At 44.7% G+C, this 26,735-nt stretch overlaps 1 protein-coding gene across 1 annotated transcript in view; it reads right to left on the reverse strand.

The window, feature by feature from the left end:
* Positions 1-26,735, reverse strand: part of LOC111143032 (breast cancer anti-estrogen resistance 3) — a 109,593-nt gene that overhangs the window by 68,684 nt on the left and 14,174 nt on the right. The window contains exon 3 of the mRNA XM_022496453.1: positions 5,937-5,976. Within this exon, the coding sequence (XP_022352161.1) occupies positions 5,937-5,976 (40 nt within the window). The remainder of the gene's footprint in view (positions 1-5,936; positions 5,977-26,735) is intronic.

Below are 26,735 nucleotides of genomic sequence, written 5' to 3' on the forward strand. Positions count from 1 at the left end.
GTCAACATTCACATACAGACTTTTAAATGAACGTTTTTCATTTTCATGATAAGATTTCACTTTGTGTAAATGACGGCATTTTGAAAGACCCTGCAGCAAAGGATTCCACTGAATGAAGGGCTGTCCTCCGTCCCTGTTCTTCTGTTTTCCCACCCTGCCTCAACAATTTGTTTTTAAATCGCAGTGACATTAAACCTCCCAAGAAGATCCAGAGAGAATGCTTTTGGGGTGGAGTGAGAGAAGTTTGGATGGGAGCGCTCTCCCGGGGCTCTGAATGGGAGCCGCCGGGCTGCTTCACATTCACCGCGGGCGGCGTTTGATCTCCGGCTCCCCCAGGACGGCGCTGGCCCTGCGGATGTGCACACTCAGGCAAAAACCTGCAGAGCCAGCCAATCGCGCCGTTATTTGGTTCCTATAACTTGCTAAAATCTCACGGAATGTACAGCGTGCCATTGTTTTTGTAAGTCCCTTTCATGGCTTTGTCAGCGGGCTAATTCAGAGCAGACTGGCCTGTTTTCTCTGCTGGAAGAAAAGGCGCTCGTCCAAAGCAGCTATTTAACCGTGACCATGGCTGCGGCCATCTTGAGCACAAAGCCGGAGCCGCAGCCTCGCCGGCCTCTCTCCCAGGAGCTCCCCAACGCCGGCAGGCGCGCACTTATTCTTGGCTCTGGAATTCGCATAATTACTCCTCTTTTAATCTGCTGGGTGACCTAATGTAGCCCGACGGCTGGGCTGCAGGAAGAGGCCTTGCGGAGATCTGAGCCTTGGGCAGCCTCTCCTATCTCTAAAGCCCTCTCCGAAAGAGTATTTCAGTGCATTAAACCCCTAAAGGACTGATTGCCAAAGCACTCAAGCTCGGGAGCTGCTTCTGCGCACTGGGTGGGGGAGGTGGGGGAGGTGGGGGCTGAGGCACCCGGAGGGAGGGGAAGAAGCCGTCAGAGGTGCAGGTTCCCACTCAGGATAATGGCTCCAGTCCTGTTCCTTCTCCCAGCCTGCGAGTCTCAGAAATTGCAAATCGTTTCATAAAAGCTCACACGTGGTTCTAGCAAGAATCCACCCAGGCTGCCTATAAAAGAAAGGATATTTGTTCACTAGGAGGCTAACCAGGGACAAAAGGCTGCATTCCGTCTTGACACTTGCTAACTGCCGTCGCCTGGAGAGCAGGCCTTTGTCCACAGGCAGGGCGCTGTTTACAGCCTGGCCACGTAAATGGGCTTGCCTACATCTTGGCTAATTTGAAAAACAAGTCATCTGGATTTTCTTTTCTACTTGGGTTTATTTTCTAATTTATCTTTCTGAAGGGCCTTTAAAAATGAAAAATCTATAATAAACATTTCTTTTAAAGGAAAAATCACCCAGCTCTGCCCCAATCACCACCTCCCTAAAAAAATACATTTTTAAACCATTCCCAGAAAAGAGATGCTTTATTAAAATGACTGTAAGGCTTGTATGTATCTTCAGTCTATAAGGAAGACAGGTACAAAGGGGGGGGAGGACAAGAAATAATATGAATTTATAAAATTTAGTGTATGTGGAGACAGTTCTTGAAGATTAAAAAAGTAGCCCCAGGAAAAGAGTGAAAAGAATGATAAAAGAGTGAAAACGAAAGTAGGTTTTGTAGGTTCAAGAAGGGGTTACAAAGTGAAAGCATAATGGATCTAAGAGAAGATGGAGGAGTGTTGAGGTGCATCCCCAATTCTGTGAGGTACTATGATGGACCAGCACTTATCAGCACTCACATCCTTGGTCTTAATGTCTGAGACATATGTTCCAATCAACATGCCCCTTCCACTCATACTGACTGATGATCGAGAATGGATAGATTAAGAACCCCTTCCCACTTGATAAAAAAAACTTTCCCCTTTAGCCTATCACAGGTCTAGAGGACCCTAAAAATGTTCAAAGGACATTAATCCATCCCCTGATGTTCTAGTTGTGACAAGATGGCGCCTACAGAAAGAAGGTAGTAAGTCCACAGGCACAGAGGGTGGACTGGGATCCTCTCCCTGAGGGTTCTTCGGGGTTGTATAACTTGGGAGTCTGATCTGGGAAGGTTAACACCCTGAACTATTATCATTTATTCACATTTTAGTACAATTATTTTATCAAATGTTCCAAGCAGTTACCTGACACAGGTCTAAGAAACGACACTGAATAAATACATTGCAATGGGGGTAAAAATATGGCAAAAATGGAATAGGGCACTGAACAAGTCAAACAGCCCAGAAGATAAAGCCTTCCTCACAATTTCGCCTACAGCTATTTCCTCCAAAAGCTATTTCCTCTGTTTAAAAAAAAAAAAAAAGTTTTTATCCCCGGTAAGGTATGCTAGGTACGCAGAGGAAAATTCCAGAGCTGTACACCACTAAGCAAAGTCACAAATGACTAAAGAGCAGGAGGAAGGCGGAGGTGCGGTAAATGTTTCTGCTTTCCAACCTGGAAGAAGTGGTTTCTTCTGCAGTGAAAAAGAGAGTGGATTGTATTTCATTACAGCAAAGGACCTCATGATTACACAAACCAGTTAAAATCAGACTTTCAAGATGATCATGTTTTGAACTACTGTGGGGGAATTAAAAAAGTAGGGAGGGGGTGCTTCAATGGCTCAGGTCATGATCCCAGGGTTCTGGGAAGAGCCCCGCATCCGCATCCAGGCTCCATGCTTGGTGCAAAGCCTGCTTCTCCCTCTTCATTTCCCCCTGCTTGTGTTCCCTCTCTGGCTCTCTCTCTCTGTCAAATAAATAAAATCTTAAAAAAAAATGTAGGGAGAAGCAAGGGCTCAAAAAATAAGGCAAAACTAGAAAAAGAAAAAAAAAAAAACTCCTCTCTTTAACAGAATTACAGAGACAGACATAGCAGTGAATGAGCTTCCAAAATCCTCTGGCTGGTTTGGAGCTGCTCTAACTTTCTGATCACATCCAAACATGGAATTCAGCGGGTAGGGTCTAGGTGCTGTTGGGAGGCAGCAGGAAGAAAAAGAACCTCCATCAGCCTGGGGCTTCTCTGCTTGCCCGTACACATTTCCCTCCATCCCTGGCACAGAGGAGCTGCTGGTAGCCTAGCAACCACAGACCGGTCCCCTTTCACTCCGGATTAATGTGCCGCGATACACACTGCACAGAGTGTTAGGAGAACACAGAGTACAAACTGGACGGAAGTGAATTTTGGATTCATTCTCTACCTAGCTCTCTCGGTCCCAATACTGCAGCCCCAGCCCCCACCCCCCACCCCGCCCCCAGTGCCTCAGCTCCCCCAGGCACACGGAAGCAGAGCCATTCCCAGATAGACAGATAAATAGATGGATCCACTGATCCATCCTCTCTCTCTCTCTCTCCCCCCACCTCCTGGGCACTGGGAAAACCAGGTGAGGATGGTTAGAAAGTCTCCCATGGGAAGGAGAAGGCATCTGAAGACAAAGACCTGGGATGGGGTTTCTCCACAGGATGACAGCTGCTGTCTGTCGGGCCACATCTGGCTGCTTCCACCGCTTCGAAGACTCTCCATCAGAGATCAGACCACCCCCATTAAGAGGTCCCTAAAAATGTGCTCCTTTGATTTTCATTTTTTTTTAGGTTGATAAATCCAACTCTACCAGAAGGGGACCCAACCCAATGTAATGAATTTTACAAAGAATCTTTACTTTTCTACACATCCCAGAGGTGTTAAGTGCACCAGAAGCTCGTACGGAAGTAACAGCTCAAAGTCAGGGGGCACCAAACTGCATCCCAGTTTACCTACAACTGTCTCACGTCCCTTGATTATTTTCAGTCACTCTCCAAATCACGAGGCACCACCTGGCACTGATTTACAAGGCCTTCGAGACATGGACTCATCAGCCAGGCTCGAGAGGGCAGCCAAGTCTGAGGAATGCTAGGAGGAGCCTGCACTGGCCCAAGAAGCAGGACACATGGGTCCATTTAGACCTTGAGGTCAAAGGCCTCCATGAATGTGCTTTCCGAACTTCAGCGCCCATGGAAGCAAATGAAAATAACCCACATCCGCCCAACAAATCCCCAAACCATCCCTCCAAACCAGGGGCAAAGGGAGAATAAAATAAAATAAAATAGGTATATATGTGGTGCATCCAGGAGGAGAACAGAGACTTCCTTTATAAAGCCCTGACTAGATTCAGACAAGGCTGGGAGCAAAGAGTGACCTTCAGAACACCTCAGCAGATCCATGGAAAGAAGTGCCTTCAAGCCACCGAGGGCGGTCCCATCACATCTCACTGCGGGGGAAGACAAGGACTGCCTAGCAAGACAGATGCCACCGAGAGCCCCAGTATCTTTTCCCCCTCAACGCAACTCAACTTAACATGAACAACATTCATGAATGAGACAGAACAGCTTAAAGAATACTAAAACAGATAATTCCAGAATCTACGTTTAGCTTTAGAATTCATCATGGGATTATCTTAAAGGCTTGGATACTGTGAAAGAAAAACCAGGTTCCTGGAGTACAGGAGCCTGCAGCGGGAGACAGCCACTTTCAGAAAGATGGCATGGGTGCTTTTAACGGGCTGCTGTGATTTACACACCGCCTAATACTAGGGCACAGTTCTTATGTCATGCTCAAGTCAAATCGTAGTCTCTGTGAATAGCAGCCACCACCCCCACCCACCACCAACTGATGCTTTGCAGCATACAACCTGCAGAAAAACACAGGTTGTTGCATGCAGGAGGCACACAGACATCCTTTATAAAGTTCTCTTGCGACTCTGACATGACAGCCATGCAGGCTTAGGATTTTACATTTGCTGCAGTGATACTACAGTTCACACAGACTGGGTATGAGAGAGGAGAAAGGAATACCCACGTCCATTCCAATGAGCTTTATTATGACTACTTCAAGTGACTAAGTGATTATACTATAGCTTTCTCCTTTATCATCCATCCTCTGGTCTAAAGAGAGAAGACATGCCAAGAGGTACACGAAAAAGTAACAGGCCTAAATACTCCCAAACTGTGACACTGCCCTTGAAATAAAGAGGATGGCATGTGGCTCCTAGGACACAAGCCCCTTCAAACTTAGCACATGCCATGATTTCACCTAAAAATTAAGGATGTATGTTGTCATAATGCAAGAAGCTAAGTGTGACAAATCAGAGTTCTCTTTTCTGTAGTAAGTACCAGATTTCGGTTCTCAAAAATAAAAGAAAGCAAACATACACACGCCAAAATATGGGGGGCTGGGGGGGCTGGTAAAAGGCATCTTTTCTTTCTGCTCAGAAGGAAATCATTGATTCAGAGTATTGACGGTTTAGAAGCAATGAATGTCAGCCCCACTGGAAAGCAGCACATGACCACAGCTCCTGGTCCTAGATGAGCTACTACTACACAGGACGGTGGCTATCAGAAAGGAAGGCTGACTCAGAAAACCTCAGGGAGCCTGCAGTCCTCCACTGAGGATAAACGCAGGCTCACAATTCATTATCTACCAACTCCCCAAAGTCAAAACACTCTGAAAACTGAAAGATTTTAAGTCATTTGGCAGCAAAACAAACCTGACGTCATTTGGTGGCAAAGCGTGAGCTGAGCTACATAAAATCATTTGTAGTCTATTTATCCCACTTTGTGTGAATATTCTCACATCTCACTGCTGAAATAATGACTTTGAGTCTGGAATGCTGACCCTAGCTAGACCCCTCTGAGGGTCTTATAGATGTGTACCATATTACCTTTCCAAAAATTCTGAATTCTAAAACCCATCTAGCCCCGAGGGTTTCAGATAAGAAGAAAAAGAACATAGACCTATGATAGGATGATGTAAGACCCTTAGAAAAGTTACTGAAGGCCCAAGAGTCAAATTACCCCCTGGTTGTTCCAATCTGAGCAGTTTCCTTCACAGACCAGAATGCAGCATTATTTGGCAACACTGTGGTAAAAATGGGAAATCTATTACACAGGCTCCTAGTTCCACATTAAATCCTGGTTTCCTACCTTCACATATTCCAGAGCTGGGTCCAGAAGATGCTGATCCCTGGAAAGAGAAAACACAGTATGAGAACAATTGGGAACAATGCATTCTTGTGCTGAATAAAATGTATCCAACAGCATGTTCACCCTGTCACCCTGTTCGTTCAAATTATTAAGACGGGCCCACCTCCCCGGCAGTACTCAGAGCAGACAGATGAGGAAGTTAGAACAGACACAGATCCCTTTTGCAGTGTGTGCTGGGGGTAGGGCTAGGGGGTAAGACACCGCCATAATCCGCCTAGAAGCTCCACCTGCTTTCTCATCACAGTCAAGCTCCAAATGTTAGACTAGTTCAGGTGCTAATTCTACATTCACTTGAGCACAAAAATTAGCCTAAAAATCTGAAGCACAGAACAGCAAGGACGACAGAGGTGGGTGGGAAGCAGAAGTGGAAGCCCAAATGAGGGGTCCTCCGGCAAGACAGCTGTGTTACGCCCTCTTTGACAGAGGCTCATGCAGGCCCAGTGGCTTCCTAAGGTCACCCAGTTGCAGGGGCAGAAGATGGAGTCTGTAGGCCTAGCTCTGCTTCTAGACCACGTCTTCTTCTCTTTTTCTTTTATTTTTTTTTAAGATTATTTATTTATTTATTTGACAGAGATCACAAGTGGGTAGAGAGGCAGGCAGAGAGAGATAGAGAGGAGGAAGCAGGCTCCCTGCCAAGCAGAGAGCCTATTGCAGGACTCGATCCCAGGACCCTGAGATCATGACCTGAGCCGAAGGCAGAGGCTTAACCCACTGAGCTACACAGGTGCCCACTCTCTTTTTCTTTTCATTGCTACCTCGATTACCCCCACCCCTGGTGTCAAGTGGAGCAGGTCATCCTCATTCTGTTTGGTGCCCTAGTACGGTTCCCTCTCCACCTAACATCTGCTCGGGTCTGTCATAATACGACGTCGGGATTACTCAGACAATTACAAGTCAACAGCAGCAGGTGGCCCTGAGAAGGCTGACTTCTTCCAGAAATGACGAGAACCGACTAGGGCAAAGAAGAGGAGCAGGAGACATGAGAGCAGCCCTTGGGAGCGCCTGCAGAGTTATAGTGAGGTCGTCTCTCAACAGAGCATATGAAAAGACAGCTAGCTGCCTTCAGAAACTTAAACTTCAAGAACGCAACACATCCCTGCAAAGACGCCATCCTTTCTAAGAGGGCAGACTGGCTCAGAAGCCTGTGAGGGTAGTCTTCTCCATGGGGAGGGTCTTAGTGTAGCCACAGAAAGAACAGGTGCCTCACAAACACCCCCAACAAGCAGCTTCCTCTGCAAGGTGGGCTCCACCCCTCAACCCTGGTGGTGGACAGACCCCACGAAATGGCAACCTTTCTCCCTGGGATAAGGGCGGATTGTGGTCACTGCCGGAGCACAAGGAGTCCCAACCCCCTGGCCCAGGGATACCGCCATCTTGTGGAAATGGATGCAACCCCCAAAGCCATGCTTGGCTTGGTGTGACTGTCCCTTCGGGGCTGCACATGGGGGCACCTGCATGGAGGCAGGCTGGCATCCAAGATGCTCCTCTCCGTGGCAGTGGAGGAGGCTCTGGAGTGTGGGCCCTCAGAGGGCCAAAGGTTCTGAGACCAACATAAGCTCACCGTCCCTGAGTGCATTCCCATCAAAGAGGGATATAAACCAGGCTTTGAAGCCTGAAAATTCTCTGCCTTCAAGTTCGTTTATCAGGCATCTTTTCCCAAAGCACTGGAGTCTGGGCTGTGCCCGGTCACCACCTGGGCCACACGTTCTGGACACTGTGTCAATGTCATCAGGCTTTGCATCCACAGAACCACCTAACCAGTGACAAAAAACTTCGTGGGCACTTTGGCTGTGCTCCCTTTTAAACTCTTGAACCCCTGGTTTTCTCCTGAATTAACATCTCAGGCTTATAGCCATCAGTCTTAGGCTAATCATCTGGCCCAGAGGTCTGGCCCTGCGTAGGCAGAAAGATGCTATAACCACTGAAATGCTGTTCTCATCTTCAAATTTCTCTGTTTATGTACATTTAAAAATGTGCATTATATACATTCATACACCCATGTCTTAATGCATGGATAAACAGAATAGGAATGGGGGGCCTGAAATCAGTGGTTCCCAAATGTTTTTTGGTCTCAGGATCTCTGTACACTCTAAATGCTAAGGACCCCAAGGAGCTTTTGTTCATGTGGGTTATACCTACTGATTAGTGGTATTAGAAATTAAATAGAAATTTTAAAATATGTATTAATATTTTTAAAAGGAACTCATTATATTTTATATAAAACAATTTTATTACAAATAGTTATCTTTTCTTACAAAAATTTAGCAAGAACAGTGACACTGTCTCACATGTTTGCAAATTGTTTTCACATCTGGTTTAGTAGAAGTACTGCTGAATTCTCATATCTACTTTTTTTCTCTTTTTTTATAAAGGATTTTATTTATTCATTTGAAAGAGAGAAAGACAGAGAGAGGGAAGCAGACTCCCTGCTGAGCAGGGCCCCCCCCCGCCCCCACTCCCCAACACAGGGCTCGATCCCAGGACCCCGAGATCATGACCTGAGCTGCAGACAAATGCTTAACTGACTGAGCCACCCAGGTGCCCCTCTCACATCTACTTCTATATTCAGTATGTTATGTCTTAGCTTAAGAAAAAAGTCCATCCTCACATAGATATGTAACTGGAAAAGGGCAGGGTATTTCATCAGACTTTCGGGTAATCATGGCTAGTCTTCTCTGATACCACACCAAAAGGAAACAAGTGGTAGTTCCTTAAAGCTTCCCTGTAATGCGCATCCTGGACCACGCCTCTCACTCTTCTGCATCTGTCCTGCACTCTGATTGGACCTGTTATCCACGTGTGATTCTGTATCCACTGTCCGGGAAAATGCTGGGTCACTGAGTTATGCAGATAGTCTAAATTTTGACACATTTCATTATAATATAAAAAAAGAATCACATTTGTCAGTATTGTCACTGATCACATCAAACGTTATTAAGCACTGCGAAGTGTCAAGTGCGTAGTGGACGATACAGGTTTTCCACACTTCTGATTTTCACTTGAAAGCTTGTATTTTTTCACTGGCAGCTAACACACTGTCAAATATTTTCCTTGAGCTTCATTTCATTCATTTTTGGGAAAATATTTGCCAAATACCAAGACTATCATATAGTCACTGTTGTCATTTTAATTCTCCTTTTTTCGGTGCTCAAATGTCATTCTTTTAGTGTATTTTTTTTTTAGAATTTTGTCCAGGATCTGCTCTTCTCACCAGATTTCGCTCTGAAATACTTTTCCTTTCACCTCTGAAAGCTGAAACGTTCCTTTCTTCCTTTCTCTACAGATGTACCTGGAAACTCTCTGAGCTAGTTCTCTCAGAACAGGGCCTTCAAGTTCTCTTGGGAAGAGGTGAGGTAACCAACACAGACAGACTAGGCCTGGAGCTGTACCTGGTGGTTCCTAAGGCAGCACTAATTAGCAGGGTCCCCACTCAGAGACAAGATCTCCTGGAGGCAGGGCAGCCTTTGCTCTCTCATCCACAGAGCCCAGCACCAAAGAGCCTGGGGGGTTCTCCAAAATGCCCCCCCACCTTAGAGAAACTTCCTGTATGCTTTTTTTTTAAAGTAGGCTCCGCATCCAGCGTGGAGCCCAACATAGGATTGAATTCACAACCCAGAGATCGAGTCAGATGCCTAACCAACTGAGCCACTCAGGTTCCCCTCCTGTGTTCCTCTTTGATCCTCTACCACATACTTCTCTGGGCAGAAGAGAAGGAAACAGGGAGGCTCTGATGAGGGAAAAGACCGAAGTCCCCTTTGACCCTGACCCCAAAATGAACTCTGCGAAGGAAACCTTGTTCATTCTGCTACAAGAACAGAGGGGAATCCAAACGTCTTACAATTCTAACTCAGGACTCCCAGGGGTGCCCTAGAGGATCCTTATGTTCTCCTCATCCTTTTTAGACAGGCAAAGAAGGAATACAGGAGAGAGTATAGTAAAACCAAGAGTGTGTGACAAATCCAAAAACTTAAAAAATCACTGCCCTGAACTAAATTATGTTTAATAGCTAGCTTCTATTTCTATTTTTTATTTTTTTCAATCTAAAAAAAATTATGTTTCAGTGCAGAAGGGCTGTGTCTCCCCTCTCGGCCTCCACCTCATCCCAGCTAGCCAAAAGGAGATATGAGCTAGAAAACATAGCAGTTGGCCCTGCAGCCCCAGCCTCTAATTTGAAATAGAATATCTAATTATTCATACAAGTCTCTGCAGCAAACACTCCTTAAGCCACAGATTTATATTCTCCAACAGAGATCACTAGAAAACAAACAGAGGAACTTGGCAATATAAATGAAAAGATTCAAAAAATTTTTTTTGCTTATGCAAATTATGAATCCCCACCCTTGAGAATCTACGATGTTTTACGCATCTCCCTTTACAACTGGCGAGGCTGGCAGGCACCCACGGCCCCTCGGTCAGGCATGCTGCCCTGCTGCGCAGGGACCACAGACCGCAGGAAAGCAGCAGAATGAAACTGGACCCTCCTGCGATCTTGTTCTTATGTTTATTACATTTTAAATAACATTGCTGTGTTTACTTGGGTTAAAACAGTCTCTCTAGGGTCCTGCTTTCTTAGGTTCATACCAAGGGATATACAGTTGGGAGTCACAGAAATTATGTATTTACTATTTTGGTTTGTTTCTCATTAGTAACCAGGTTAATAGTTCCTCCTTCTGAAAAGGACACTTGATCTACACGTTTGCTATTTTAAGAGGTTCTCCGTCTTGAATATATAAGCCAGATTTCACTAACAGATCTTTTCTAAGTGATCGGAATACAGATGAGGAAATGAAGAACCCTATGTCTGTCTTAAATTATAGAATGTTTTAAATGAATGAATGTTTTGACTTCTTTAAATATTATAGAATAAATTAATGGCTAACAGTGTTGCCAAACAAATGTCCTTCTGGATATAACAAAGAGGAATCATTTGTAATAAAAGGATTCTCTCATGCAATAGAGGGATGTGAGATCCAACTGTTCCAGACTGAGTAGAATAGAGGTTCCCCTTAAACTCCATGCACACCAGTAATCCACAGGGCGGGCAGCTCTCCTTGGTGCACATGGCATGGTATTTGCATTCTGGTTCATTCTAGTGTGTATTTACTCATCTATGGTCTCTCCTTGACAAGGTGAGAGACTCAAGAGTAGTGGCGAGTCTATTTCGTTCCCAGTATCTCCACAGTTCTTGCATTCATCCCACAAACATCATCAAGCATCTACAACACGCTACGCTGTAGACCAGACAATGGAAACAGAGGAATCAGGGACAAAGGCTCTGCTCCCAGAGAAGCTGCAGGCAAGCGGGGAACACAGATCAACAGACCCGGCACAACTCAAGTTGGTGTCGGTGGGAAGGAAACACCATAGAGCGGCCTTTCAGGCCACCTTTGAACTAAGGTTTGAGGATTAGGTAGGGACTCACCAGGTGAAGAAGCTGTGAGCTAGCTTAGCTCTTAACTGAGCTAGGTGGTGATGAGAAATTCCAGGCAATGGGAGAAGCATGTGCAAACACACAGGGACATGGGACACTGTGGTGCACTCGGGAAACCACAGCAGCCGGCATGATCCTTCCCCAAATCAAAATCCTCTAATAACTCCCATCTGATCAGAACAAAACCCTAGAGTCCTCACCAGAGCATTTGAGGCCCTGGTTGGCATGGTCCCTGCCAGCTCTCCAACCTCACTGGGGTGGGCAGAATTCTAAAGATGTCCCCCAACAAGAGCCCCATTTCCTGGAGAGTCAACCAAACACTAACATCAGCAATGCTCTGAAGGGATTTTGCAGGTGTAAGCCTCCAGTCAGCTGACATCAAGATCTGGCAACTATCCAAGTGGATCTGCCATGCAAAGTAGGGGGGCCTGGACAGGAAGGACCCTGTTGCCAGCATGACATTACAACATGGCCTGTGACAAAGTCCATGCCATGGAACTTTGGGCGGCCTCTATGTGGGAGCTGCCCTAGGCAGATACCCAGGAAACAGACCTCAGTCCTACAACCACAAGGAACCGAGTTCTGGCAACCACCTGAAAGGCTGTGGAAGCAGCTTCTTCCCCAGGGGCTCAGATGAGAACACAGCTGCTAATATTTGGAGTTTAAAACCCGTAACCAAGAGCCAGCTGAGCTCTGTGGGACTTCTGTCCTACAGAAACTGTGAGGTAATAAACAGGTGTTAAAGCACCAAGTCTGTGGTAATTTGTTATTCAGCAAAAGCATACTAACACACTCACTGGCTATTCTACTCATTCCATCCAAGCCCTACTGACAGCTGGTCTCTGCCTCTGTGGCTCACCATTTACTTAATTCCTTTGCCTAGAATGTTCTCCCTGCAATTCTCAAAGGCTCACTCCCTCACAACAGTCAAGTCTCTGCTCAAACAACACCTCCTCAGAGAAGCTTTCCTTAAAAGGAAATATAAGTAAGGCCCACCTAATATTTAGATGGGTAGGCCCATCTAAATAAGGCCCACTACTACCTTCTATCACCTTATCTGGCTTTATTTTTCCCCCATATTATCTGATATTATAGGAAATGTGTATTTGCTCACAGTCTTTTTTTCCTGGAATATAATCCTGCAAGACTGAGGCTTTCTCTGCTTTATTCACCTTGGTATCCCCTGTGCTCCGCACACAGCAGTTGCTCAGTAACCATTTGCTGAATTCATGAATAAAAGAACAAGTAATGGAAGCACAGGGCTGGGGAGGCTCAGGAGCTTTGGGGGTTTGGGAGATCAGGATGAAGAGGCAGAGCCAGAGCACAAGGGGCTTGGATGCCATGTAAACATGTCTAGACTTAGGAAAGCAGTGGGATTTGTTGAAAAATCTTAAGCAGCAGCAGAACCAGGGATTTGTGTGTCAGAAAACCCCCCCTGCGCTGGTGTGGAAAACAGATTCATGGGGGCCAACGTGGAGTCAGGAAGACCAAAGGAGACAATGCTGGAGAGGTCTGGATGACAGAGGGAGCGGGGATGGTACAGACTTAGGAGCCTTTTCTAAATCTGTGAGAAAAGACAGATGGTGGTAAATGATTGGCTTCAGTGGGTGAAAGAGAAGAGAGAGGTAAGGGCACTTGCTGAATTCTTTCTAAGGGAACTAAGTAGATGGTGCCTAGCACATCTCAATACAGTCATCGAGAATGAACTGGCAAAAACCTTTGCTTCAAGCATTGTACTGTATGAACTTTCAAGACTATATCGGGATCTGAATTATCTCTAAGACTTTGCCCCATTACCACCCTTTTTCCATGGTTAGCAGTACACACGTAGGACTGCTGGCATTCAGCTACTGAATGTCTCAGATAAGGTCCCTTCCTTTTCAACTGCTAAGTAAGTTACTTTCAGAAGGGTCATTCACATCTTTCAAATTACGAACATGTAAATCTTTCTTTCCCATAAAGTATGATGAAACAGAACAAATATTTAAGGGATCCCTTCATACTGACAAAAATAGTTAACTGAGAAAGGAAACACAGAACAACAAAACAAGATAGCTGCATAGATACTGCCCAAGAATACTTGTCGTACATAATCCTTTGGTCTTCTCCACCAGCCCCACCCCCACTGTGAGCACCCAGTGCTTGTTTATGGCTTTTCCATGGGACTGTACCCTCCATGAGGGTAAGGGCTACTTCTATCTTGCTCACCAATGTATACTAAGCCCTTAGAACTGTATTGATCACATGGCAGCCAATTAATAAATAAACAAGGGCAAGCATGGACAAATGAAAATTTAAGTCCACTGGGGCACCTGGGTGGCTCAGTGGGCTAAGCCTCTGACTTCGGCTCAGGTCATGATCTTGGGATCCTGGGATCAAGCCCCCCATGGGGCTCTCTGCTCAGTGGGGAGCCTGCTTCCCCCTCTCTCTCTGCCTGCCTCTCTGCCTACTTGTGATCTCTCTGTCAAATAAATAAATAAAATCTTAAAAAAAAAAAAAAGAAAATTTAAACCACAAAAAACCACCTTTGTATATAGTCCAAATAAGGCCTCAGAAAATTAGAAATTTCTACTCTGGGACTTTGATTCACTTAATATGGTAGACCAGATACCCTGAAAACTAAATGATAAGTTACAAGTATATTTTCAAATGCATTGTGGAAGTTGCAAGAAAGATAAACCCTCAAGGAGCATAGACATATACAAAACCCATACAGAAACAGAGAACAAATCAAGAACACAAAACATGAACAAGAGGGTAAGAAGCAAAGCAGGAAGGGTAAGCCCTAAACCCACAGAAGTCAGCAGCTAACCGTAAAGCAATGAGAAAGGGACTATATTGCCCTACAGAAATAATATGCAAAAAAAGTAAGTACATAAAAATTAAGAAGGTAGCATGCTCTCCAGCAAGGGGAACCAAGAAGGAAACCTATTGTCTCCACCACAAATCCTGATGGGAAAAATGACAGTAATAAGAATCTCCTCCAAGAACTTGTAACCACAGATCGGCCTTCATGTTAGTTGGGATTCAAATTTATACTACCTGCTTTGACAGAGAATCCAAAGCTAAGAAATTAAAGTGTCTGGGTTGGTGGTGCCATCAGTAAGGAAACAGTGTATATACTTTCTGGGGGGAAAACTTTATCAACAGAATGCCACTCAGGATATCCACAAATGGGGTCAAACATAAATTTCCTTTCAGAAATAACCACATACACAAGGAAGCAAGCCCCAATCACTGAAATCAGCACAAAGAACAATAGACTGAGATCCTCAAAGACTTCAGATACCAGAATATCAGATATAAGCAATAAAATAACAATGTAGGATTAAAAAAAAAAGACAGAATCAAAAAGTGATCTCAGAATAAACAGATGGTTATAAAAATAAAAACTGAATATAGAATCTGCTACGGAATAGATTAAACATGACCTAAGAAAATATGACAAATCTATGAAGAAACTATAAACAAATACACAAAGACACTATACAGAACACAGCACAGAGAGAAAAGTTGATAGGAAATATAAAAGCGATGCGGAAGGTAGAATGAGAAGGCCTAATTACATTTAACCAGAACTCCAGAAGAAGACTCGAGAGAGAAAAAGAAAAAGCAATCATCAAAGAAATAATGATGGGAAGTCTTCAAAATCAATGAAAGATACCCATTCTCAGATTCAGGCATCCCAATGTATCCTCTGAAGTATTTCAACAAAAATACATTCTCGCCTAGACACACCGCAAGGGAACTATAAACCATCAAAACCAGAGAGAAGATAATTAAAGCAGCCCAAGAGCCAAGGAAGGCTGCCCTCCGCGGATTAGGTTGGCCGTGGGGGGTCTTCATCAGCCAGAAGGGAACGTGAGGAGCTCAAAACTTCCTGCCCAGTGAAACTACCAAGAACAAGAGTGAATAAAGACAGTTTTAGATAAATAAAGACAGAGAACACCATTTGGGAAGAACGAAGAGGATGCCAGAAGAACAGCTGAAGATCTCAGAGCGAATGAGGCACACAGTAACTGGTTACCGTGTAGATGACTCCGAACCAGCACGGATGCTATAGAACAAGACGGATGTGTCATCTGTGGAGTTTAAAAAAAAAAAAAAAAGTGCTGGCAAAGATGTGGAGAAATCGGAACCCTTAAGCGTAGTTGTTGGGGATGTAAGCGGTACAGCTGCGAGAAGACACAGTATGGAGGTTCCTCACAAAATTCAAAAAAGAACTACCATCTGATCCAGTAACTGCACTTCTGAGTAGATAGATACCCAAAAGAACTGAAAGCAGGATTTCGAAGAGATATTTGTGCATACGTGTTCTTAGCAGCATTCTTCACAGAAGCCAAAATGTGGAAGCAACCTAAGCATCCACTGATGGAAGAATGCATCAACAAAATGTGTACATACACAATGGAATGTTACTTGGCCTCAAAGAGGAAGGAAATGCACAGGCTACCACATGGATAAACCTTGAGGGCTTTGTGCTAAATGAAGTAAACCAGTCACCAAAGGACAAATAGCATACAATTTTATTTATTTAGATTCTATTTATTTATTTTAGAGAGAGAGAGCGAGAGAGTGAGTGTGCACACACAAGTAGGGGGAGGAGTAGAGGGGGAAGGGCAAGCAGATTCCACAACGAGTGCCAAGCCAGATGCAGGGCTTGAGCTCACAACCTGAGATCCTGACCAGAGCTGAAATCAAGAGTTGGATGCTTAACCGACTGAGTCCCCCAGGCACCCCTGGACGATTTACACAAAGTGTCTAATTAACTCATGGTTCATTAACTGTACACTTAAAAATGGCTAAGCTGGTAAATTTTATATTATGTGTACTTTACCACATATTTTTTTTGAAAAAAGACAAACGAATGGAATGGCTGGGCAACTCAGTCAGTTAAGCGTCTTGATCCTTGGATTTTGGCTCACGTCAGGATCTCAGGGTCATCAGTCTGAGCCTCATTTCAGGCTCCGTGCTCAGTGGGAAGTCTGCTTCAGAAATCTCCCCCTCTCTCCCTCTCCCCAAACACTCACTCTTTCTCCAAAATAAATAAATAAAATTTAAAAAAAAAATAGTAAAGAGACAAACTAAAATATAAGGCAACAATGGTATATAAGCCAAGTGGAAGGCCACAGCCAGAGCTAGCGTCCTCAGGTCCTCTATTGTTCAAAAAGAAGTAAAGGGGGGCACCTGGGTGGCTCAGTGGGTTAAAGCCTCTGCCTTCGGCTCAGGTCATGATCCCGGGGTTCAGGGATCGAGCCCCGCATTGGGTTCTCTGCTCAGCAGGGAGCCTGCTTCCCCACCTCTCTTTCTCTCTGCCTGCCTCTCCACCTACCTGTGATCTCTGTCTGTCAAATAAGTAAATAAAATCTTTAAAAAAAAAGAAGTAAAGGTACTGTTTCACTTTATGTTTTAGAAAGTAATTGTATTTTAAAAGTAACCACTCAATGAGGAGTAGGGTATTTTTAAAAAGACAATACAAAATAAGGCAATTTTTAAAAGCCCGTAGGTTTGAAAAAATGTATAGTCAGTACAGACATACAGAATAAGAGGCAGTGATAAGCCCAAATACTATAAATCACTAAACACAGTAACTGTGACCTAGATTAAACTCGCAAAGCAGATTTTCAGAAGGTAGAATACAGCATATATAGGATACAATAAGAGTGGTATTTTGAAGGAAATGTATAACCATAACGTTTATTTTTAGGAAAAAGAAGACTGAAATTAATTAAGTGTCCAGCTTAAGTTAAAAGAATAAACAAAAATAGAACAGAGATAAAAGAGAAAAACTAAATATAAAACAAATGATACAACAGGGGAGCAACAAATAAAGCCTTGTTCTTTGGAAAGCCCAATAAAATGAACCTCTGACAGATGTCACCTGGGGGAAAAGAGAGAAAGCACAAAACAATCTAGGAATGACAAGAGGGCATAGCCATAGGTACAAGAGAGCACAGGAAGAGAATCCTCTGAACACTTTTAGGCTAATAAATTTTAAAACTTAGCATAAATGAACAAATTCCTAGAAAGATACTAAATAGACTCAAAAAGAAACAGAAATCTGAAGAGCCCTCGAACCCATTTAAAAAACTGAATCAGTAATTCAACATCGTCCCACAGGCCCCAATAGTTTTACTATCTAGCAAATTCTGCCAAACGTTGGAATTATTTGTTACTTGAAAATGATATAAAAGCTTCAAGAGACTGGAAAAAGAGGATATTTTAACTTTGATCCCCAAAGCAGAGAAGGTCAGTAAAAGGAAGTATAGCGTAATCTCGCACATGAATAGACATTTAAAAAAAAAAAAAAAACCTTCAATAAAATATTAAGAAACCAATTCTAACAACATATTAATATACGCCATAATCACACTAGGTTGACTCCAGGAACACAGGGTCAGTTCAATGGTGAAAACCTACAGATACAATTTATCACATTAACAAGTTAAGGGAGAAAAATCATTTGAGGCATCTAATTAATGGGAGAAAAAAGTACTTTAAAAAAAATCATCCTTGGGAGTTCAGTAGGGAAAAACAAACTCCTCACAAACAAAATACAGAACTTCCATGAGGGCTTTCATGCCCTCAGCAAGTATTATTTTTAATGGCAAAGTATTACAATCATTACTAAAATCAAACCATCAATCAGAAACAAGACAAGGATGTCCATTCTTACTTCTATGCACTACTGTCTTGAGGTCCTAGCCCATACAGATAAATGAGAAATAAAAGGTATAAGAACCAGAAAAAGGAGAACAAAATTATCATTTTTCACAAATGCTTACTGTCACATTAGGACAAAAAGAATCCCTACAGACCTTACAAGGAAGTAGAGCAAAGTTCCTAGACAGGAAGCACCGTCAAAAATCTTTTACCTAAGACTTACTGAGGGTCGTGGCTAGAAGGCTTGTATGTCAAGGGCAGAGTTCTTGCTTGTGGGTGCCCATTGACCACAATGAACTCATTCTTAGAACACCTAACTGAAATGCAAGACAAAGAGATATGTGGGACCCATAGGCCAAGTTTTTCTGTTTCCCCCAAGTGGTGGGGCCAAGGAGGAATAATCACTGAACCTCTGAGGTCTACTGGTTTACCATTCTTAACCAACTCATGACCAGGGCATGTTCCACAATCAGGAAAGGTGAACCCAACAACTGAGACAAAGTTTGCCCTCCATTGGCAACTTGGTGGCTGTAGCCCATTCATATGTGGATATGGCCTTGGAACCTAGAGCCTTCACCCTCCATTCTCCACAAGCAGCCATCAACATCTCGGGATCCTGGTTGGGAGGATGTGGGGATGGAAGGATGGCAGGAAGGAAGAGCTAGCAACAGGCTTTAAATCTACTAGTAGTCTGTGTACACTGGACAGTATTTCTCACTAGACCATGTTCTTTTTAGGTAAAATTAATATATAGGACAGTCTAGCATCCTCATTTTATATTTTATTAGATGATATCCATGGTGCTAAGCCTTGTCCATCTCACCAGCCTCAGCTCCTCACCCTGCTCCTCACACTCTGTAAATCCAAATTGTTTGGAATTCCCTGAACCAAGAGGCCTTGAATCCCCACCGTCTCTTCCCACCTTCTCTGACCACTCCTTCCCCTACCCTCTACAACTCACATAAAAACATCTCCCAGCACTCCTTTTTTATTATAAAACTTTATGACAAATAATTATAGTTCAATATATGTACTCTTGTCCATCTCCCTTACGGGACTGTGAGCTCACTAAGAAAAGGGACTGTATTTTATTCACTCTTGCATCCTCAGGGCACAGTTGCATGATAAGTGTTGGTTTGAATGAATGAATGAACAAATGCGTGTGTGTGTGTGTGTGTGTGTGTGTGTGTTTGCACACATGTGTGTGTGTTTCTCTCCACTGTGCAAAAGGTCTAGACTTCAACCCTTCTCTTTGCCACAACTCCCTGGATTCACCAAGGGAAGAAAAACATTGGAGGGAGAGAGGGAACAAGAGAAAACTTTTTGACTGATGGGCCCCCATTAAGGAGCTAATTTAGCCACAAGCCTATGCCTGAACTGTAGTGGCCTCTGACAGAACCCCTTTGGCTGTGGGTCGTTGCTGTCAGGGCTGTGCTCGGCTCCCCAGGCCCACTGAGACCAAATGTTTTCAAAGTGACATTGAGGGCTGGCTGCTCCTGCTGAAAATGACTCTCTCTGGACATGTCTGAAATGCCATGTTTGAAGTTCATCAGGGAGAACGCCAAGAGGAAAGAGAGTTTACTACAGGGCCGTTTCCATCAGCTTCTGGGAAAATGAGAAAAAATGGACACATAAAACAGGGCTGGCCTGCTAAGTAGAGAGATGGTGTCTCTTGGAAAAATCTCAACTGGTATGTGATTAGATGGACAGGTTCTTTACTGATGCTGGGAACCATATAGCTGTCCCAGAGGCCAGGAAAGAGGTACTTCCTACTCTAGGCGGGGGCTCATTTTATATATATACACTTTTTTTGTCTTTTTTTTTTTTTTTTTTTTTTTAAGATTTTATTTGTCAGGGAGAAAGAAAGAGTTAACAAGCAGGGGGAGCAGCAGGCAGAGGGAGAGCAGGGCAGGGAACCTGATTCAGGACTTGATCCTAGGACCCTGGGATCATGACCTGAGCCAAAGGCAGATGCCTAATTCAAAGAGCCACCCAAACGTCCCAAGTCTTTGCTAATTTTAAAAGGGATGTAGCTTTAAAAATGGATAACTCTAATACTTCTAGATGTGCACCCACGAAAATGTATTTTGGTTTCATCACCTTGCAAAATAAATGAGAGTCACTCTCCCACATCTCACAATGTATTTATTGACCTTACCTATTAAAGTTGGCTTCACTAGGAGGAGACAGGCAGGATTAAGGGTGGTGCATATTTTATATTCTCCTCCAGGGTTAACATACTGACATGATAAGTTCATCTTCACTAATACACCACACCTCGGGGATATTCCTTCTTGAATAAACCAAAAGATCTGCTTTAGGGAGGTGCATCCTCCGCAGAAGCTCACGGCTCTGCAGTGGGGGGAGAATGCACCTTCCGTTTCTGGTTGTCAAGAGCTACAAACAGTTCACCAGATCTGGCGGCCAAGACTGACCACTTCCCTTCATCTGAATATTAAACTTCAGCTGATGCTCCTAAAATCCCGTTCACTTCTTTGAAACCAGAGCACACTCATTCTGAGCTGCCCTTACCCAAATCCCGCAATCATTTTCACATGCAGTACACCACGAACTCCATACTCCGACTTTGCTTTTGGACTCTAGTGCCAGTCTTTGCCTCTCACTACAGTCTTATCCAAATAGATTAGGTCTACTTTTTCCAAACGCCAAGATCTTTTTTGGATCTCATTTCTGTCATTTTGACATATCTTTCTTCTATGATTCATGTCATCCACCAGTGTGATCTGTAGGTCAATACTACTATCTAAACGATTTTTTAAAAATTGGCCAGAGTGGGCCAAGACGTGGGTCAGTCAGGACACATCCTACGTCAGGCTTCATCTACTCCCCCTGGGCTGCCTCTCATCTGAGTTCTATCACCAGAGACTGACATCTGCTTACACACCTTTTCAACCTTCCTTTACTCTCCCAACAAATTACCCCAGGAAGGAAATTAATCTGGTATGACTTGCTTTAGGCAACACCCTGCTAATATACCGAAAGTTGCTGAAAGTTGCTGTTTCCTCCACCACATATGCAAAAGTCATTGCCCTAATAATCCTTTTAAGATACTTCCTGAGATCAGGTCAATTGCATCGTTTTACAGGTTAATTTCATCTCTCTGGTTCCTTTCTGGAAAACTGAAATACTCCTCTGTCTTCCCTGTAGGGCCTTGTGCCTGCATTCCTCCGAGTTGATGGTCTCGGCCTAAGGCTCAGGCTCCTTTGGTCTTGGGGCGTCCGGGCCTCACCTCATTTGGTGGCATTAGAGCCTCTTACTTCAGCCTCTTCTGCTCCAGGCTGACAGTTCTCTTTCTTTCCATAGATCTTACCCTTTCCAATCAGACAAGTCAGTTCTTTGACAAAAAAAAAAAAAAAAAAAAAAAAAATGCAAGCCAGACAGAGGCTCAGCAGTTTGGTTTCTCCCCATGCCCCTCTCCCTGGTTTTATTGTTCCAAACCTAACTTCGGAAAGCCCTTTTTGTTACCCTTAGCCTTTTGCACAATCCTCCGCTCATTCTGCACTCGGTTTCTTTGCTAGCTCAGAGCCACCCTCTGATATGGTCCTTAGTTGCATGGGTTGCATGGCCCAAGCTTTCCTGGACCTGGGTCCAAGGCCAGGACAGCCCAGAGCAAGTGGTGGTGGCACAGAGCAGGCAGGCCTTGAGGGAAGGGTTATCTAGAAAGCACCATCTTCAACCACCCAGTCAAGGATGTGTATACCTGGAAACGTGGTACCTGGAAATATGTTAAGGTCAGAAGTCAAGAAAAGCAGAATTGTTTAGAGACTAGGGAGTGACGCGAAGGGCTGGCCCATGGGTGGGAAGTTAGGTCAGCGGCGAAGATGATGGAAAGAACAGATGCTGGTAAGGTTGGAGGCCTCAAAAGGGCACTCCTTTTCCCTAGGGCCATGAACGCTTCACACAGACACAGCCCCTGGCCGGCCTTTAAAGCTCTCCCACCCAGCATGAAGCTAGGCACACAGGCCATGGTCAACGTACCCGTGGATGAATTCCTCAGAATGGCCCCAGGTTCACCAGGCCACATGAGGGGGACCCAGCTGAAGACAGTCCTGCAGACACAGCCTGAAACCAAGAATGACCTGAACAGTCACCTACTTCTTCCTCCTTCAAACTGTGCTGGGCGTGCTACTCACGGGTGTCCTCAATTGTGCTTCCCTTTCAGAGCCTCGGGCCGTGCGATAGCCGTAATATTTCCTTCAACTCTGGCAACCTTTCTTCTTGAGCCCCACGGTAAGCTGCAGATGAGGACACCCTTTCCTCCCTGGCTATCCATGAGTCTAAGGCCTGGGGATTTCAGATATTCCTGCTTCTTCCACTTCAGCAGCCACCTCCTGCTTCTGTCTCTTTCGATCTCATTTGAGAAGACAGCAATGCCTGATTAATATGTTCATGGCATGTATTAAAACAATGGCAACTGAACCACCTCCTCAGGCGGATTCCCTAATCCTGTGAAAAAAGGCATCATTTAAATATCCTACACGGGACACACACTCCGGTGAGTCTATACAGGAATCCAAGGTTAATCAGCTGATTAAAAACTTGACACGGTCAGCGGTCAACGGCTAACCTGTGCTCAGCACAATTCCGATGACAGCATTAAGCTAAAAGCTGCGGCTCAAATCTTAACTTGGCAGCAGTCAGTCAAATTGAATAGAGGAAGGGTGAGAAAAACCGTATCAAGGCCAGTATGTCTCTTGGCAGGCCTAGAGGGTCTGGCATCGTGACTCATCAGGCTTCAGGCTGTCTGAGCCCAAACACAGCACTTTTGATAAAAGCTTTGTTTGGCTCGGGTACACTATTTGCCCTTTCCTCACTCCCCCGGGCCCATCCCCCGCAACCTCCAGCTGCTCCTTGTTCCCTCTAGAACTGTGTGTCTGTCAAGGTTTCTTCTCAACTAACTCAAAGGCAGAATAAGAGTGCTGTGGTTTTGAGATAATGTGCTCGAGACCTCTAAGAGGAAAGATTCCACCGAGCCAGACAGATGGAACACATGCCCTCAACCTGCCTTCCAAGGGCAGGCAGCTGTCCTCAAGGGGGCTGCCCAACCAAACCTTGGAAAAGCAGCCATCACCCCTCAGGCAAAAGATGTCTCCCACATTCATCCATTTACCTCCTCTGCCCAGAGAATCATCATGGGACCCCGCAGGAAAGCGTCATCCCCTTGCTGCTGACATAGGCCCACAGGGAGGGCAGCCCTGGGGACAAATCTGCTTTAATTAAATAAAAAAGTTTTAGAAAAAGAGTCGAGTAATGAAAAACGGTTTTGTTTTATTATATGCTTAAAAGATTAGATCTTTTCCTATTGAACTCTGTCTCTCCTCTTAAGAAGAAAAACCTTCCTTTGAACAGTACCCCTAATGCACCTCCCGCCTAACTTCTCTGCTCCCCTCCAACCCCAAGGCTTGGCCTCCAAGGCTGACTCCTTGGAACAGATGTGGTGGGATTCCTCAGGGCTAGGTCCTAAGGTCCCTTCTTTATGCTTTACACAGCTCTCTCCCTTGGTGAGGACATCTGTTTCCATGGCTTGAATTTCACATCTATACAGACTCCTAACTTTGCAACTTTCAGCACAGCTTTCTCTCCAGAGCTCCAGGCTCATAATACTGGCTGGTTAACACCCCCACTTGACACCCCCCCCCCCAAACATAAGTCTCAACTCTCTGCCATCCACTAAATAAAATGCAGCCAAAGAAACAAAGCCCTGTTCCCTTCCCAGTCTTTCCCATCTCATACACCCAGCTGCCTGAGCCATGCCTGGCTGTCCCCCTCGCTCACCCCACATCATCCCACCTTCAGGAAGTCCCACAGACGCTACATACCAAATAGATCTTGAACCCACCCCCCTTTACCTCCTCTACCACCGTCCTAGCACAGACCTCCGCCTGCTTCCTGTGCTTCTGTGACCACTTCCTGCCCCCCACTCCAGTCCCTCTGCCCCACCAATTTCTTTTCCACGGAGGCCAAATGATATTCTACAACCTGAATCAGATCACATTATTCCTTTACTTAAACCCTTTAAAGGCTTCCCTTTGCCCTCAGGAGAAAACCTAAACTCCTAACACCAAGATGAAGACTAGTACCACCAAATAGAAATACAATGTGAAAACCACAGGTTTTTTGTTTTGTTTTCTTTTTACAAAACCTGTGCTGTGTAAAAGTGCCCCACCATCTATCTCCCCCATCCCCCCACCCACCTCCCCTCAGCTAACCATCAGTTTTTAGTTAAGAGCCTGTTTCTTGGTTTGCCTTTCTCTCTTTTCCCCCCTTCGCTCATTTGTTCTATTTCCTCAATTCCACGAGGGAAATCATATAATTGTCTTATTTCACTTAACATCATACCCTTTAGTTCCATCCATGTTTTTGCAAATGACAAGATTTCATTCTTTTTGATGGCTGAGTGATATTCCATTGTGTGTGTGTGTGTGTGTGTGTGTGTGTGTGCGCGTGTGCACATCTTCTTTATTCATATGAAAACATGTACTTTTAAAAGTTTTCTAGTAGCTGATTAAAAAGAAATAGGTAAAATTAATTTCAATCTTATTAAACATATTTCAAAAATAATACCGTTTTAATACATAATAACATAATAAATATTAGTGAAGTATTTTACACTCTCTTTTTATATTAAATCTTCAAATGTTCCCTCCCCCAGAGAGGTCTTTCCTTCACCCAATCCAAGGAACTCTTGCCTCTCCTCATTTTGTGGTTCTGTACTGATTGATGCATTTGTCTACACGCCCCCTACCCTGGGCACTGCCTAAGGGCCCAGCCTCTTATCTATGTCAATCTCTATGGGTACTTGGTACCCAGCATCATGCCTGGCACAAAATAAGCTCAATAAACATTTACTGAAGAATAAATAGCAAAGATACTAATGTTAAGTACAAGGGCAAGTGGGAAAGGCCCGGGCCCAGCCACAGAAGAGAGGCTCTATTCTCTGTCTCTGTATATTGGTGTGCTGATCTTTCAGTGCCATGCAAGGCTATTATTATACCTGTAAGCATGAATGGTGGCCAAGACACACCGCTCTAGGGCAGCTCAGGGCAGACCCAGAGAGCAGGACTTGGGCCAAACTCTGGCAATGTGTGGGAAACTTTCTCCCACAGAAGCTGCAGGCACTGAATGTGATCTCAGGTTACGGCCAAGGATTAGAACCTCCAGGAGGAAGGAAGGAGGAGCCCCTTCTCCATGCTAGGTTCTGTGCCAGGCATCCTCACATGGGATTCTATCTGGCCTTATAGTGGCCCTTTGAAGAAGGGGTCAGAATCAGAAAGGTAAAGTAATTTAGACAAGGTCACAAAGCTACTGGGTCTGGTTGCTTGAATCAGCGCCAAGGTTACTAGCAGCATTCTTTGATACCCACAACTACGTCAGTATCCCAGCAAAGGCATCAGCGGCCTTCAAGGTCAGGTGTCACACAGCAGGGTCAGGGCAGGAGGAGAATAAAAGGCTGGTGATCAGGGGGAAGCTGCTGAGATGCCCCAGAAGGCGGTGCCAGGCTCCAGTGCAGAAGTCAGAGCTCTGCCATTTAGCACAGCCTTCGTATTTGGTGACCACTGAACCTTCACAGCACTCCTCAGAGGGAGGCATTTTCACCCTCATTTTATGATTTAGAACTTGCCCCAGCTCACATGCGTAATAAGTGGCAAAACAGGGATCTGAACTGAGACCTTTGGGTTGGGAGCCTGCAGTGTTCTCCTCTTCACAGCAGGAGTTATTTCAGCTTTGGTTACCATGTCTGCGGGTGCATCTGGGATCACAGACAGTCCAGGAGGCACAAACCTGGGCCCATTATGGAAGGTTTCTCAGACTTCTAGAATCTTTTTTATTTTATTTATTTATGTGTCAGAGAAAAAGAGAAAGAGCGCACACAAGCAGGGGAGGGGTAAGGCAGAGGCAGGAGAAGCAGGCACTCCGCTGTGCAAGGAGCCCAATGCAGCACTTGATCCCACGACCCAGGGATCGTGACCTGAGCCGAAGGCAGACACTTAACCGACTGAGCCACCCAAGCATCCCAGACTTCTATAATTTTTAAGTAACATCAGAATCCTTTAAACAAGAAGACTATGCGCTTGTCTTCGGGACCTCTAAGAAGAGACTGCCTGAAATTCTACAACCAGCTCTGCAGCTAGTCTCCTGGGGACAGTTGGCATGGTGGCAGCATGGCAAAGGGGGCCACTGTGAGGCGGCCTGCCAGCTTGTCAGTCCTGAGGCTCCAATATGGGCCCCACGGAGGCATCTCCTTCCCATGAACAACAGCAGTGACAGCTTCTCCAGCCTGTATCTTCGGTCCAGGCCATGGAGGCTCCCGAATCCACGTATACTGAGAGGTGTGGAAAACTCTGGTTTCTGACTCTCAGAAGACTAAAAACCTGACCTTTCCCCAAACAGCATGCAGGAGACCTAAGAAACCCTCGTTTATATGTCCTCGGAGGGCAGAGAAGATGTCGAGCAGTATCACTTGGCAAGGACTGCTTTGTGTAATTCTCTGACCATTTTCTACGTTGACATTTGCACTCACTGAAAAACAAAACAAAACAAAACAAAAAAACTTTTCCGTTTTCCCCAGAACAGCTGAGAATGCACAGATCCCAGCCTTTAGGTTCAAATCATCCCTGTCAGTA

The sequence above is a fragment of the Enhydra lutris genome, unplaced genomic scaffold (genome assembly GCF_002288905.1).
Source record: "Enhydra lutris kenyoni isolate GAN:26980312 unplaced genomic scaffold, ASM228890v2 scaffoldscaffold9, whole genome shotgun sequence".
In the NCBI taxonomy this organism is placed as follows: Eukaryota; Metazoa; Chordata; class Mammalia; order Carnivora; family Mustelidae; genus Enhydra; species Enhydra lutris.